The 17,614-nt window shown below is 31.9% G+C and overlaps 1 protein-coding gene across 1 annotated transcript in view; it reads right to left on the bottom strand.

Annotated features, from left to right (window-relative positions):
* Window positions 1-17,614, bottom strand: part of OTOGL (otogelin like) — a 128,013-nt gene that overhangs the window by 44,815 nt on the left and 65,584 nt on the right. The window contains exons 27-32 of the mRNA XM_036237843.1: window positions 14,929-15,078; window positions 12,811-12,930; window positions 7,409-7,525; window positions 6,459-6,615; window positions 5,901-5,927; window positions 1,238-1,405 (exon numbers count right to left, since the gene is read on the bottom strand). Of these exons, the coding sequence (XP_036093736.1) occupies window positions 1,238-1,405; window positions 5,901-5,927; window positions 6,459-6,615; window positions 7,409-7,525; window positions 12,811-12,930; window positions 14,929-15,078 (739 nt within the window). The remainder of the gene's footprint in view (window positions 1-1,237; window positions 1,406-5,900; window positions 5,928-6,458; window positions 6,616-7,408; window positions 7,526-12,810; window positions 12,931-14,928; window positions 15,079-17,614) is intronic.

Below are 17,614 nucleotides of genomic sequence, written 5' to 3' on the forward strand. Positions count from 1 at the left end.
TTTTCTGAATATTATTGTCTATTCCTCAATACATAATCAAATCACTAATGAACAGCTATGAAACATTTGAGAAGTATCATCCTTTTTTATTATATCTTTTAAAAGTTTCCCTTACATTTGCAAAACACATGATACAAGCGTCTTTTAATTAAGATTTTACATTTAATTTTTTTAAGCAACCTACAGGATGGGAGAAGATATTTGCAAATCGTATATCTGATAAGGGATCTTAATTTCTTAATTTAAATCTGTTAGAATTTTTCTATTAAAAACAGTTTTTGTAAATCATATAAAGAAAAGCTCTCTCAAAGTCAGTATATGATTCCAAAGACATTTATTGTGTCCTAAAACGTGCAAGTACCTCTGTTGAGCACTGAAAGATGCAAATAAGAATAAAAAAGAAAATCTTTATAAGAGAAAAATTTATAACTAACATATAAATCAGAACTTCAGACTGTGATAGGTGTTTAAAAAGAACTAAAAAGATTAAAAGAACTAAAAAGCTCTTTTTACAAGAAAGAAGCAATTTATTCTAAGTAAAGAATCAGGAGATTTTTCAGAATAAGTGAAAGCTAAGTTGGATTTATTCATTTAATAAATATTTCCTAAGCTTATACAACACACTATACACATTTCTAAGTAGGGCTAGCATAATAACAATGTAGCCTGAGCATCAGAGATCAGAAGAGGACAATAATCACCAGTCACAAAGGTGCCAAGTGGATAAGATAGATCTGCAGATGCAAACCAGTTAATATGGGGCCAGGTACAAAGATACACAAGGCTATGTAAGGATAACAGACTGTCTAGATGACTGTCTTGACTCTGCTTTATGCTCTTACCATTTAACAACTTTGACATCAAATCACAATTTTCTCTTTTACTTTAATCTAGCATTACAATCCTTCATATGTTAGTTATTACTGGACTATTTTTCAAAATTTTCATAAATTCTGTGATTAATACTATGAAATTTAAACAGTGCTTTATTTAGGACCAAAAACTCAATCAAACCTTTGAAATTCTAATATAAATGCCTATAGATAAACAATAAATAATTTCATATACAAAAGAGATACTACTGGTTCATGTATCAGTATCTTATTTTGTATCCGCTAGGGTAACTAGAAAAATGCCATAAGTATATTAGATCCCAAATTAATATCTAATGAATTAATAAACAAAAAAATGTAAATAGAAAACTAAAATCTTATTTTTAATTGGAAATTATACTTACATGATGCCTTCTCTTTGAAAAGACCTGGAGTGATCATAAAATTAAAAAATAAATCTCCGTGAGTACCACTTCTTGGCAAAGAGAAAATGTTTCTACTGGTTAAATTGGCCCCTAGAACAAGGCCACTCTGCCCATAACTTGCCAGCATATATGGACCTTCTCCAAGCCCTGTTTAAATACAAATATGAGAGTTATAAATTGGCATAGGATTTTTACATTTCAAGCTGTCATTTCAATGGGATAAGCTTTAATAACATAAGATATTCCAAAAAATTATTAAACATTTAAACATTTGTTACTAATAAAATAACTGAACTCTTTTTGAAAATATACACTATAATTATTTAGTGTGTGTGTGTGTGTGTATATATATATACATATATATATACTGAAATTATGCAATTTAGAATATATTTACACACGAATGTGCATATGTATACATTTATGTATATGTATCACATAACAGTGCTGGATACAAGATTGACTTAAGCTTTACGGGCCTCAAATTTTATCACTTATATGAAGAGTTTGTCTAGGTAACCTTCCACTCTAATATTACAAGATTCTAATCTGCTCTCAATAAGCATAAGTTTAGCTCTATCAATGGCCAGTCTTCCGATAGTCTAAAAATCATCACACCTAGTAATTTGCATTGCATGAAAATAGAATTTGCTGATATAATATACCATGTTTTACTGTTATGGGAATTACTGAATTTCACCAGTGAGGCATGTCTATAAAAATATAATAATAATAATATGATGATGAAGCTCAACAGAGAAATCAAAGATTTTTTTACTGACTCTATCATTTCCCAAATACTTAAATGGTTCCAAATAAAGTACAAAATATTTATTATAGTAAAGAACTAGTTAGTATAAAACCAAATCTGAAAATCAGAATAATGTTTTTGTAAACTTTATCTATAAACAGAAATATATAAATAATTTCACTAATATTTTAAAAAATTATGAGTTAGGTATTATGATGTCAATTTACCTTCTACCCATTCTCTATGTCATTTAATCTTCTCAATATTACTGAGATACTATACAGCTTTGAAGTTACTTCTAAATCATCAAATTTTAAGATTATAATAACCAGCTATGTACTTTTTATGGATATATGTATATTTTATGTTGTAGATTGAGTATAATGCTAATATATGTAAAGTGGGTACTATTGTGAAAGACTAATCTTACTGAGTTCAGTGAATTTCACTTTCTTTCTTTTTTCTAATTTTTATCTCAAGGCCAATTTTTCTATTCAGATGGAAAGGGAAAAAAGATTCAAGGAAATGCAAGGACTAGTTTTTTCTCTTTCAGGATGAAGACCAGGCCTCAGAGAAGAGATTGTTGGATTAGAGGGTCAAAGTTTTCCGAATAGAGAGGAGAAAAAGAACCAAAGTTTTCATCATGAGGACCAGGATAAGAGACAGAGACTCATAGGATAACTTTTCTTCAAGCATTGTCTCCTCCACTGAGTCATCAGCTGGGACACCTCACCATTGAACAACCTGGGACACTTATAAGCCCTGAGGAAAAGAGCTTAATTAGGGATTTGAACACCTTGAGCAGAGATGGAGACTTTAAAGAACTTTGCCCAATACCAAGATGGAGCCGAGCAGGTATAGTGGAGAATTTCTCCATGAGCCTGTCTGCAGTGGACACCCCACTACTGTTAACAAACATATACAATACATATTGAGTGTTTCTTATGAGACCAAATCTACAACAACCAAAGGAAATTATATTATTACTCGCCAACATCTCCTGGCTTGTTCTGGGAAAGACAAGAGCAACATAAACTTTCGAGATGCAATATACTTCAATTTATAAATATATCAATTTGTATAAATATGTAAATAATGTACCAACGAGTAGATAAATATGTAAATTATAGTGAGATACAATTTAAAACAAAGAAGACATATACATTTACAACTTAGAGTTTTAAAGCACCCTCACAAATATTCAACGTAAGAACAAGGGAAAGGAAATAGACAGCTAAACAAAATTTTCTCTACCCTATTACACAAGTCATTTACTCTGGCAACCTGAAGAGACAATTGTTATCTAAGAAACTTTTGCATAAAAACTGAACACTTTTAAATTGACTCTCAGTTGATTGATATCTTGTGTCTGAATTGTTTTTATGTATTTTCAACAGTAATCGAGAGACAAAAGTCATTGACTTTATCATTAATTTTCTACAGGGAGAAGTATAATTCTACCATTTACTAAAAGCGATCATTTCCTACAGTGATTATTTAAATACAGTATTAAGCGCATTCTATCTAAAAAAACACTGGACATAAAACTCGCATAACAATTTCTAGTGAGTATTGAAGTCTTTGCTCACCTACAGCAATTACAATAATAAAATCTTTATATTTTTAGTAAATGCCATAAAATGAACATAAAAATAATATTCAGTCTTTGTATTAAGGATTATTGAGATGATATCAGCTGTAACCTCTGAATTCTATCTATTTAAAAAAATTTCTTCCAACAGAATCATAATTATTTATTTCTGCATTAGCTTTAAATTATAATTAAGTACCTTAATAATATAGTGTCTAGTATGTGGTAAATAAAGGGAGAAATATGTCAGCTGTGAATATCCAAAGAAAACTTGTTAAATTTACAGTAGCTGTGAAATTATTTGGGATGAAACAAATTAAGAATAATCATTTAAAATGATTTTCTTTTCATTACTGTTATCAACAACCTCCACGGTTCTGTGTTCCCCTTCAATCATCTATCTTTATTGCATTATTTTCATAAATTCTTACGTTCTTTAGCAGGTTAACGCTTTTCCCTTCTACTTTGATCATAGGAAATAGATTCCCCATCACTCTACTGAGCCCATCAGTGCCTTATGAAGGCCAAATGCCCCATGTTCACTCTCTGAATATGAAAAGGAACTAGGAGAACTAGTTTGAAGAATCCTGTAACACATTAGTGAAAAGAACCATCACTAGAAGTGCAGCAGATTTGTTGACAGAAAGGAAATTGTACCAAGTAGCAAGAGGTAGAAATGCAATACTCTTAGAAAATTCTGCTTTTGGATCCAAGTGCCTGCAGAAGGAACTTCAGAAAATACAAAGGTACAGATGGAGATTTTCACAGCAGAACTGTGTGAGGCAGAAATTCTTAAGCAAGGAGGTTATTGGAGTACTTTCTCAAATTGATATCTGTGTACATGGTGTGGAGCATATAATAATGATGTGTAGTGATCATTCTTAGACTAGGATGTAACAAGACACTAGGCAGTGTAGTACAGAAGTCAATCTCCTTGGTTCTGCACTTAGATTGTTTACGAATCTCAGTTCACCACACATTTGCTAAGTGACTTTGTCCAGCTTATTTAACTCTTCTGTACTTCAATTTCCTCTTCTATAAAGCGTTAATAATAATACCTGTCTTACAGGCATATTTTGAAGCTTAAATTATATGAAATAGTCAAGTAGTTAACATAATAAAAAAAACCATCGTTATTATTACTGTTATAAATATTAGGCAACCAGTCTCATTTTAAGTATAGAATCCAAAGGTTTGATGTGGAGTATGCGTGGATGTGAGTGTGTTTTAAATCCTGAACAGAAAATATTTTTGATTTAGATTTTCTTTAACTACCACAGAATCTTTTAATGTTGGATTTTTTAATATTAGATTTTTTTCCTTCATCAAAGTTCCACAAATGTAATAAAACAACCAAAAACTAAAATATTCTTTTCTTTTTGACTCATCATCTCTATTTCTCTAAAATCTTTAGGCCTCCTGTGGCTTATACCTGAATTGCTCCCTGGCTCCTCAAAGCACAAAAATGCCTTGGATTGGTTGCTTTGGTTGTCTTTTTTTGTTTGTTTGTTTGTTTGTTTTTTACAGCTTAGCTTTTCTATAACTATTACTCGAACTTATCGATTATGGGTGCAGACCTTGTCCAGTCACTGACTAAGGACACCTCCCTGGATTATTTTACTTGTTCGAAATTAGGTTCAAGTGACTATGCCTTTCTCATTAAATAGGTTTGACAAAAAGCAGGCTCCAATTCAGCCAACTTCTGGCATTTTCACTGAGAATATAGTTCTCTATTATGTCTATGCCTTGGCTTTAGCCAGAACCTCCTGTTAGACTTCTCATTGTAAATCTGGATGTTTGGCGGGGCTAGGAGATTCTCATTATTATTATTAAATTAACATGTAAATAATTATTTTTGCCTACAGTGATAGCTATATAAATTCCTTATAGTATTATCATTACATTTATAGTTTATTTCTTTTTTCTACAACATAATAAAAGTTTGAATAATGTCCATATTTATACATAATGACAAAAGGTATGCATTTGATATATGTCTTTCTTTCTTTTTACCTAAAAAAATTAGATAACTTCAATCATTCATTCATTTATGTATGTCATTCAGAAACTATTGAGGGCCTCCAAGGTACTGAGAACTTAGTTGCATAGTCTTTTTAATTTCTAGCAAATAAATTTTAACGCAAACACTTATAAATTTAGATACATTCTGGAAGGCAATGGCTCAATATGCCAAATTATGAAGTATTCATAATTTATTCCCAACAATGCTGTTTAAAACTTTTTAATTTGAAGATACATTTAATAGAATACTATAGTGATATTCCTTAAATTTCACATACCTTCATTGTAATATTCACAATCAAGTGCTAAAAGAAAAAAAAGAAATATTAAACTATATGAGAATCTGACTACTTATCTGAATGCATGCAAGATATGGCTACATGTTTATCAATGACCAAGTGAAAGAACACAGAGTGACATCATTATAAAGTCTTCAGGTGACTTACCATCTACACAAGTAAATAAAATGTTTAAAGAGTCAAATCTGAAATCAAATTCAAAATGATGTTTTTAAAAATAAGTTTTTTGTAATCAGAACAGAGAAACTTCATAACCATAAGAAGAATGGAGTCATAAACAATTTCTCTGAGGATGGTATATAAATAAATTATAGTTCAAATGTTAGTGACAGTACTCAAACATAGAACAGAAAAAGTTATCTCAAAATTTTCTTGCCATAAATTCTTTAGCTATACTACAATATATCCGCATTGTCAAAGGAATATAAAATTTAGTTATCTTAAAGAAATTCTATTTCTGAGTTCTATGGCTTTTGTTCTAAGATAAGACAATTAATATGGATCTCCTGACGATAAGGTTCTAAGTAAGTTACTCACAACAAATAGTGGATGACCTCCAGTGAATCGATACCCCTTCCTGACAACACTTGTACGCATACGCTGCTACGCTTGTGCATAAGCATTCACAGTCCCCACCGAGATTACAGTTACATGTGTCTTCATGGCAATTTTTGGCAAAAGAAGTAACATCAATCTGAAAATAGGGTAAGAAAAAATTAATTCAATAAGTACTAATTAACTGATTAAAATTCAACCTTCTAAAGAAACACTAACAGATTTTCAAATTTTGATATCAGCTTAACACTGACACCTACAATCTTCTCAATATCTCAAACCTCTATATTGCCCAAAAGAGAAAGGAGTTTATTAGGCAAATGTAAGATGAAGAACTAGTAAAACAGGTAATGGGGTTAATATACAAATATAATTTCAACATCTGCAATATAACAGATTATATTTTATAGAAGTTCATTGTTTCATTATTGGAATATTGACACAGCATTAAAGGAATGCTCTGTTACCAATTGTAATTTTACTTGACTTTTATGAATATCTTAAACTATTAAATTTCTAAATAAGTTACATTTCATCTTGTGATGTGCTCCTAAAACCATTTTAAATGTGCCACTAGAAATACTTTAAAACTATGCTTTGGGTTGAGGAGACAAATGCTCATTTGACAATTTTTCTGAAGGAAAACAGATATTTATAGCTTTGATCAATTATTTATGGTTTTGATGATGTATGCAAAAGTACATCATAACTACAACAGATTATTGCAAATATTAGATACAAATTTATGATGTTAAATAAGATAGAGTGAGGGAGAAAGTAAATCAACTATGTGCACCATTTCTACAGAAAAATAAACTACCAAATTTGGTTCCATAATGATGGGTAGATAAATTACTTGCCTTGTTCATGCTAATACTATAGTTACAGCAGTACCTGTTTACATTCGAAAGTTTAATAAAGTATTAATTTACCACATTGCGACAAGGAGCAAAAACATCGCTGTACAAAATGGAGCATTCTTTCTTGGCATAAGGAAATTTGTTTTGATGTGCCTCACAGGGTTTAAATAATTCATATGAGCTTTCACACTGTCGAAAAAGTTAAGGGAGAAAAGAAAGCTTTTAAAGGGGTGATTTTTGAAACTAAAACCAGAGTAAACAATTCTGACTCCATCCATTGCAATCACATCTAATATATTCTTATTTTATTAGACAAGCTTTACCTAAAGCACCTGTGCTCAGCCAACTCAATGTTAATAGCATATATTATTTTTGAAAACAACTAAACATATTATTAAAATCATAGCAATATTAAAAAGGGTAGAGGTAAATATTTTAATTTTCTTAAATGTAGAATTTACATGACTAACATAATTACATGAGCAAATGATTCTCTTTAATTTTCACCTCTTTCATTTCTGTCAAAAGCCACCCTCTGAGGAGTCGTATATACTCAAGTGTCTACAGGTTCACCTCCATATACTCAGCAATCTGTTGTCTGACTCTTCTAATCCAACTCTCTGAAACTCCCTGGCAAAGGTCAACGGTGATCTCTCTTCATTACTAAATCTAAAGGCAGCTTTTCAGTCTTCATCCCACTTGACCTTTCACTACCTTTGATTCTGTCACTCTGGTCTTCCTGATACCTTCTAAAGGGCTTCTCTCTTCTTCCCCATTACATTCTTTCTCACAATCAGCACTTATTTATTTGTTTGTTTGTTTATTTGTTTATTCATCTATTAAAATTATTGAGATGACCTTGGTTAATAAAATCATATAGTTTTCAAGTATACAATTCAATAATACATCATCAGATATACTGCATTGTGTTTTCACCAACCAAAGTAAAATTTCGTTCTGTCACCATATATTTGACCCCCTTTACCTTATCTATCCCCCTTCTCCCCTCCTTCCTTCTGGTAATCATTGAACCATTGTCCATATCTATGAGTCTGTTTGTCATGTTTATTTGCTGCTTTGTTTTATATCTGACATATGAGTGAAATCATATGGTTCTCAACTTTTTCTGTCTGACTTAATTTCAGTCGCTTGATTATCTCGAGGTCCATCCATGTTGTCACAAATGGCAGTATTTCATCTTCTCTTATGGCTAAGTAATATTCCACTGTATATATGTACCTTAGCTTCTTTAGCCAGTCATCTATAGTAGGACACTTCGGTTGCTTTCATGTCCTGGACACTGTGAATAATGCTGCTATTAACATAGCGGTGCATATATCTTTATGAATAAATGTTTTCCATTTTGGGGGGTAGATACCCAGAAAAGGGATTCCTGAGTCATATGATAATTCTATTCTTAATTTTTTGAGGAATCTCCATACTGTTTTCCATACTGATCGTACCAATTTACATTCCCACCAGCAATGTATGAGGATTCCTATTTCCCTACAAGTTCTCTGACATTTGCTATTACTTGTCCTGTTGATGATAGCCATTCTAACAGGTGTAAGATGGTATCTCATTGTGCTTTTGATTTGCATTTCCCTTACAACCAGTGAAATTGAGCATTTTTTCATATATCTGTTGGCTCTTTGTATGTCTTCTTGAGAAAAGTGTCTTTTCAGGTCCTCTGCCTCTTTTTTAGTTGGATTGTTTGTTTTTCTGTTGTTCAGTTATATAAGTTCTTTGTATATTTTAGATATTAACTGCTTATCAGAGGTGTTGTTTCCAAATCTCTTCTCCCATTCAGTTGGTTGCCTTTTTGTCTAGTTAACAGTTTCTTTTGCTGTGCAGAAGCTTTTTGTTTATTATAGTCTTATTTATTTAATTTTGCTTTTACTTCCCTTGACTTTGAGGTTAAATTCATAAAATCCTCTTTAAAACCAAGATCCATGAGTTTAGTACCTATGTTTTCTACTATGCATTTTATTATTTCAGGTCTTATATTTGGGTCTTTGATACATTTTGGATTAATTTTGTAGTAATTAATAGTAACAGATAGCCGTTTTATTTTTTTTGCATGGGCTTTTCAATTTTCCCAGAACCATGTCTTGGCCACCATGAATAATGTGGCTACAAAGCTCTTTTTAAGTCTCCTAAAGAATTAAGACCATGGCAAAACTGATTTTGGCAGAATCTGAAGATTATTAGTCTTTTGTTCTGTGTTCTCAAAAATAACTTCAAATATAGGTAACTTAGCCTTAGAAGAGGATTATCTGGGGTCTCTATTTAATATGGCAAAATACCAGTATGTTGAATTATTTTTCACATTTCCCAAAAATACTGTCATTTCAGTCATGTCACTTTAATTTTAAAATTAGTCCATAAATTAGTTTTCTTTTTTAATTAATTAATTAATTTTTATGATGACATTGGTTAACTAAATACAATAAGTTTCAGCTGTACACTTTAACAATAAGGCACATATATATTTACGCTGTGTGTTCACCTCTCTAGTTAGATTTCTTTCTGTCACCACATATTTGACCCTCTTTACCCCACTTACCTCCCCCTCATCTCCCACACTCTGCCCTCTGGTAAACACTGGTCTATAGAGACTCATGTCCATGAGTCTCTGATTGTTTGTCCTGTTCATTTGTTGCTTTTAGGTTTATATCCCACATATAAGTGATATTATGTGATTTTTCAACTTTTTCTGTCTAGCTTATTTTGCTTAGCATGCTTATCTTGAGGTCCATTCATGTTGTCACAAATGGCAGTATTTCATATGTTCTTATGGCTGAGTAATATTCTATTGTATATATGTACCACAGCTTCTTTAGCCAATTATCTATTGTAGGACACTTCAGTTGCTTCCAGGTCCTGGTCACTGTGAATAATGCTGCTATGAACATCAGTGTGCAAATATCTTTTCAGATATGGGTTTTCGAGTCTTTGGGGGTAAATACCCAGTAGAGGAATTGCCAGATCATATGGTAGATCAATTCTTAGTTTTTTGACAAACCTCCATACTATTTTCCATAGTGGCTGTACCAACTTGCAGTCCCACCAGCAGTGTATGAGGATTCTCATTTCTTCGCATCCTCTCTGACATTTGTTATTACTTGTCCTGTTGATTATAGCCATTCTAACAGGCGTGAGATGGTATCTCATAGTTTTGATTTGCATTTCCTTAATAGCTAGCGATGTTAAGCATCTTTTCAAATAATTGTTGGCCAGTTGTATGTCCTCTATGTCCTGTATGTCTGTTCAGGTCCCCTGTCCATTTTTTGATTGGATCATTTGCTTTTTTGTTGTTATTGAGTTGTATGAGTTTTTTGTATATTTTGGATATTAGGTCCTTATCCGAGGCGTTACTTGAAAATATATTTTCCCATTCGGATGGTTGTCTCTTTAGCTTGTTGACAATTTCTTTAGCTGAGCAGAAGCTTTTTAGTTTGATATAGTCCCATTGATTTATTTTAGCTTTTACTTTCCTTGCCTTTGAGGTCGAATTCATAAAATCCTCTTTAAGTCTAAGATCTTTGAGTTTCATTCCTATGTTTTCTTCTATGTATTTTATTGTTTTAGGTCTTATATTCAGGTCCTTAACCCATTTTGAGTTAATTTTGGTGTGTAGTCATAGATGACAGTCTAGTTTCATTCTTTTGCAGGTGGCTTTTCAGTTTTCCCAGCACTATTTATTGAAAAGGCTCTCCTTTCTGCACTGTATGCTTTTGGATTTTATGACAAAAATTATTTGCCCATATAAATATGTGTTTACTTCTGGACTCTTGATTCTGTTTCTCTGGTCCGTGTGTCTGTTTTTCTGCCAACACCATGTCATTTTGATTATTGTCGCTTTGTAGTGTAATTTGAAGTCAGGCAGAGTGATGCCTCCAGCCTCATTCTTTTTTCTCAGGATGGCTTTGGCAATTTGGGGTCTTTTGTGTTTCCATACAAATCTGATGATTTTTTGTTCCATTTCTTTAAAAAAAAATCATTGGCACTTTTTTAGCTCCCACAAGTCTTGTATAATTTGGCTCAACGGCACCTCCTCCAAGAACCTTCTTTTGCCCATCACCAACCCCATGTTACGTGCAACTTTATCAAAGCAACTATATCATATTTTCATTCTTAATTTTTCTACTTCATCTACTAACCTAAGGCAGAAGGTGTGTTTTAATCATACTATGTATTTGTATAACCTATAAAACATTAATTGCTAAATAAAACTTAATGGAGTGAAAAAGAATTTTTGATTTTCAGCTTTGCCATTAGATATTAATAAGAAAACATATTTTAATGAGTTTAAAATTCTTTGATTAGTCCAAATATTAGCATTATTATAAATTAGTAATTACTTGATTTATTTTAAAAAGGGCAAATTTCTCTTTAAAAACTTCTAAATATGACAAATATATGATAGCTCTAATAAAAAAGATTTTGTAATCTCTAAATGGTAGGCTTTTTATGTATTAAAAGGATAAAATCTTTATACTCTTCTGCTAGGACCACAATAAAATATACATCATAAAATTTTACTGAACGATGTAAATATTTTATACCAGTCCCCATTTATTTATTTATTTATTTATTTATTTATTTATTTATTTATTCATTCATTCATTCATTTTTTTTTTGGAGAGAATTAGACATATTAGGTAAATTAGGCAAAGTGGTAAAGCAAATAATGCAATGGTAAACAACCAGGAATTGTAGTGGCGGACACTTCTTTCAGTAAGAATGAAAAATAGGCCTCAAAAAAGTAAGAAGTTAAGAGTAGAATCAATTTCCAATATGACTGTTTTTCTGAGTTAGTTCAGCATTTCTCAAGCATGTCCTATAGAACACACCTTCCCTGAGAACTAACACGTAAAATAGTTTCTGTGTTATACATTCTGTGTTATACATTCATCCCTTGGACACTTATAACATCTTAAGGAATCCTTAAAAAATGAAAATATATATGTCTAACAATTATTCAAACTGCTCCCAAAGATAATGGATCACAAATTAATTCCTATTGCCTCTACACCCTCACACACAGCTGTAATTTGGAAAACAAATGTTAAGAAATTCTGCCTTCATTTATTTATTACTTTAAATAAGTGCTTTGAAATGGCGAATGTTACAACATTAGAAACATAATTACATAGATAAAGCATTTTGCTATGAAAGAAAAAATAGATTACATTAGATGATATGAATTTAAATGCCACCTCTGTTCATTTAACCTTTCTGAGCCTCAATTTCTCCATTTATAATATTAAGAAAACACCTTTATCATTGCAAAGTTGTCACGAGAATTATGAGGCAATAAATGTGAAAGTAGTTTGTCAACTGTGAATTACTATTAAAAAAATTACATAAAATAGTATTACCTAAAGAAATTGTCCTAGAATAAAATGTTCCAGTGAATAAACATACCAAAAAATATTTGTTCAGTTTTAAAATATATATATTCAACTTACCTGTCCTAGTGCCCAGCTATCACCAAATACCTGGGCATTTCTCACTTCTAAGTTATTTGATGTGGTCATATCATTTGAAGTACATTTGTCAAAGTTTCCACATAATCCTGATAGTTTGTTCTAAAGTAAAAGGAAATTATCATGAAATATTCTGTATTCACTTCAACATTTAAGGATTGAGGATTCATATGCACTAATTTTTTTAAAATATTTAAAAGACATTTATAAAATTTTCACAATTATATAAAATGTTTCAAGAAGGTAAAATTTCATATGTATTGAATTATCTTTAACAATTACTTTAAATTCTCAAAAATGTTTACCATTTCCCAAATTTTATCTTTCCACACTTAGCAATGTCTTAACATTGATACAACTAAAAACATAAATAACTTGGAAAATATAGACAAACATTACAGTATGTGTGTATGTTTTTTGAATGATGAAAGCCCCACCTCCTGATGTGTTTTTTGTAACACTATAAATGTTGAAACAGTAAAATAATTTATTTTTCCCTAGGTCAGACTGAAAACATAAAACATTCAAAATATAACTTTTAAAGAAAAAAATTAACTAACACTCCTGTATCCTGTCACCATGAGACACAATAAATAAAATCCAAATTTTACCAAATTTTTATGAAGGTTATTATGGATTGTGAAGTGGTTACAGTAAGTGCCATACACATCAACAATACCCACTGCATTTTCTCAAACAATGTGAAAAACTTAACTCTTAGGGAAAGGAGGTAGACTAAGAGGACAAGGAGGAATGTTCCAAAAACAATGAAAATTCTCCTTAAAACTTTGAAATTAAACAAATTGAACTCCTTTTTGACATACTGAAGAATGTAACGTAGTCATTCGTTAATGGTGAATTAGACTGCCAGTGTCGCCAGCAAACCTAATAACCCTAGGATTACAACTGCCATGGCCACTGCTTGCTACAGTGACTCTGCTCTCAGAAGACACAATGTTTATCTAAATACACTGGTCACTCCACCGTTGGTCACCCAAAATTAAGGCAGCAGTAAGAGATATGTAGCAAAATAAATGGTTAATTTGTTTCCAAAAAGTAGGGAAGGGAGGATACATAATAAAGAATGGCAGAGAAAAACAGCTGAAGAAATATGGCAATAACTATTATTTCATCTTCATCAAAGACATAAGCAAACACCCAGAAGTAGATTTTGGGGCTTTTCCCTCACTTAGGGAAAAGAAAATGGCTTCAATATACAATCATATCTTAAATTTACAGCATATTAAAATCATTTAATAAAATATTTAACAGAAAACAATATTTTAAAAAAATAAAAGTACAAATTGCCAAAATTGTAAACAACCCAGATTGAATCTCCAACTGTGAATGGATGAAACAAGTCAGTACATCCACACAACAGAATACTATTCAATCATGTAAAGAGACAAACTATTAATTCATTTGACAATGTGAGTGAATCTTAAATGTATTTTGCCAGATCAAAGAAGCAAGACCCAAAGGCTTCATACAGTAAGATTTTACTTATATTGTATCTGGAAAAAGCAAAACTATTGGGATGGAAAATAGATCAGTAGTTGTCAAAGGGTTGAGGAATAAAGACAGGAGTTGACAGAAAAGGGCCAACATGGAAGAAATTGCAGAGTTGATAGATTTGTTTTATATAGAACAGCAGTGGTGGGTACTTAATGTATTTGTTAAAATTCAGAACTGTAGACTGTAAGAGTAATTTTTCTTATATATTTTTAATAATTTTACAGTATATAAAATTAAAAATATATCCAGAATATGGAGGAAAAGATGGAATGCATATTGTCATAAATAAATATAACTGTACTATAAACATATCACATAACCACACTGAAAGGGATGAGAAGTGTGAAGCTGATCTAGGTAACTTTGGGAAACTGGATACTGTAAAGTAAAAAAAAACTGTACAGAACACTGTACTCTAGTTGGTAAAGTGGCTCTTCACTGGGTATGAGTTAGTAATGTTGAAAAATACAACCTATTTCTTAAAGAAAAATATCAATCATTTTATTTCCACAAAACATTGAAAGGTAAATCTAATCTCATGTCTTACATCTCATTTGGATTGACCTACCAAATAGGATGACTTACCTTCCACTGTGGTCCAACTTTGATATGAATGGTTGTCTTTTTATCCCAAAGAAGAGTGATATCTTTCTCTGGAAAGTATATTACCATGTAGTACCCAGCCTTCCAAAGCTGGTACGTAGGTTTATTTTCCAGAAAAAAAACTGATCGCTTCTTTAAATAATAATAATAATAAAGAAAGAAGTGAATTTCTTTTTCTCCAACCAAAATGTAAACATTAAATTACTATCCACCAATAAGTACCTATTTTTACTTAGTCCTTTCTTTCTAAATTCTGTAGCAAAAAAAAAAAAAAGCATTAAATAGGAAATGCATTAAATTAGTAATGAGACACAAACTGGTAGATGAGCTCAACATGGGTAAATGAACAAAAGGAAAAAGGTATTTCAGTTCTAGAGAAGAACATAAACAAGAGCATGGACATAGAATAAATTAAGGAGACATACCTGCTGACTCAGAAATTCTATACTGATAATGAATAAATATGATTGAGTACTAAAAATGTATGTGTTTATTATCACCACCAAGCCAGCATTACAGGAAATGTTGGAAATGTTTTTCTTTAAGAAGAAAAAACATGTATCAAAAACAGGAATAAAGAATGGTAACAACTACATTCCTATCAATAAGTACCTCAAATGGAAAAGAAGTAAGTGCTCCAACTAAAAGAGTAGATTATTGGAAAGGAAAACAAGACCCCTACGTGCCGCCTATAAGAAACTAACTTCAGATTAAAAGATACACACAGGCTAAAAGGAAGGGGATAGAAAAAGTTATTGCTATGATGGACCTAGAAAGTATTTAAGTCAGACAGAGAAAGATAAACACTATATGATTTCACTTACATGCAAAATCTAAGGAATAAAAAGAACAAACTAATCAAAAACAGACTCACAAATATAGTGGACAATTTGGCATCAGACAGAGGGTAGGGAGGTTTGAGGAGCTGGGAGAATGGGATGAAGAGCTAAAGAAGCACAAATTAGTTTCCGATGGATGGTCACGGGGATGGGAAGCATGGCATGGGGAATGCAGTTAGCATTAATACATTGGCTAGGCGGAAAGCCAGGGGAGAGAGGGTGTAATTGGGGCGATCATTTTATGAACTATATAGATGTCTAACCAAGGTACTGTATACTTGAAACTAAATTTAAAAAGAAAAGAAAAAGAAAAAAGAAAGAGACAATGAAAATTTAAAAAATGTATGCCTTCCCCTACATACATATATAATTGGAAAACAAAAGCACAAAGTGTGTGTGTGTGTGTGTGTGTGTGTGTGTGTGCGCGCGCGCGCGCGAAAGAGAGAAAGAATGAAAGAGAGTGGGGTGGGGAGGTGGGATATAAACTGTTGTGTAAGAAGCCACACATAGGAAGGTATAGAGAGCTGAGAATGAGAATGAGAAAAAAATCATTCCAAGCAAAAAGGAACCATCAGAATAGAGGCTTGGGGGCAGGAAAGTTCAAGATCTGGTCAAGACTAAGGAGAGCACCAAAGGACTAAAACATGAATTCTCTGACAAGTGTAGTCTGAGACCCTTTGCAAATATGCTACCTATACAGGCAAGGGCTGTTCCTTCATATGCAAAATGTACTCAGTAAAGTCTTTTGAATAGGAACATAACAGACCATGTTTGTATATTTAAAAAAAATAACTTATGTGCTAGAAAGAATAATCGTAGAAAGATACTAGAGATGGAACTTATTGGAAAAATTTATTGTCTCTAGCCTAAAATGAGAATATGCAATGATTTTTATGAGCAGGGACTATTCCCCATAAAAGAATACATTGAATCTGACATTGAAATTAACTAATATAATAACTTTAAAATTGCATAGTTAAATCAAATTAAGTAAAACAAATATATCCAGAGGCAAAATAAAAATTTTGAAGGAGATATAGAATCCTTTGGTTATACTGTAGTAGACACATTTATAAATATTCCAAAACACAAGTTAAATAAACTTAGTCATATCCATAAGGAGTTTTCGGTCTCCTGGACCAAAGTCATATTTACAAGTGCTCAGTGTATTGCATATAAGAGTATGTGTTGTGTAACCTATATACTGTCAATGAACTCTACCTAACCTCTTTTCCTTCTACTCCCAAGTGCCAAGCTAGAGTTACAGGGCAAGACCTTGGGCACCTGTGGAGTTCTGCATGCTGCTTGGGAGTACCCTTGTGCCCAGTGAACAAGGCATTAAGTAATAGAGAAAAAATACCATGACAGTTAAAAAGAGACCATAAAACAAAGAGAAAATTTTTTTTCCTGTTTTGAACAGAGGCCTGCATTTTTATTTTTCACTAAGCTCATAAAATGTGTAACCTGCCCTACCTACAAATCACTCTCTACCATGGAACATATTTCTATTGTTTTGATTCCACTTCGCAGTACCTTCCTATTATCTGACTTGTCTTTGGCTTTATTATCTGTCTTAACCCAATCTGAATGTTAGCTCCATGAAAGATGTACTTTGTCAAGTTTATGGTGGTGTTTTCAGCTTCTGGATTAAGGCTCAACTTATAAATTTTTAATGCCTTCCTGTACTGGCCTGTTCACAGGTCTCACCTTCCTGCCTGATCAGCAACAATTAAAGGAGGTAAATGGGATACTTGTGGCTTATAGCTCCTTTTCAATCCATGAAATACTCTTTCATGTACTTTGTATTAAAGTTCCGTCAGACGGGTTGA

Source organism: Rousettus aegyptiacus, unplaced genomic scaffold (genome assembly GCF_014176215.1).
Source record: "Rousettus aegyptiacus isolate mRouAeg1 unplaced genomic scaffold, mRouAeg1.p scaffold_m13_p_2, whole genome shotgun sequence".
Classification (NCBI taxonomy): domain Eukaryota; kingdom Metazoa; phylum Chordata; class Mammalia; order Chiroptera; family Pteropodidae; genus Rousettus; species Rousettus aegyptiacus.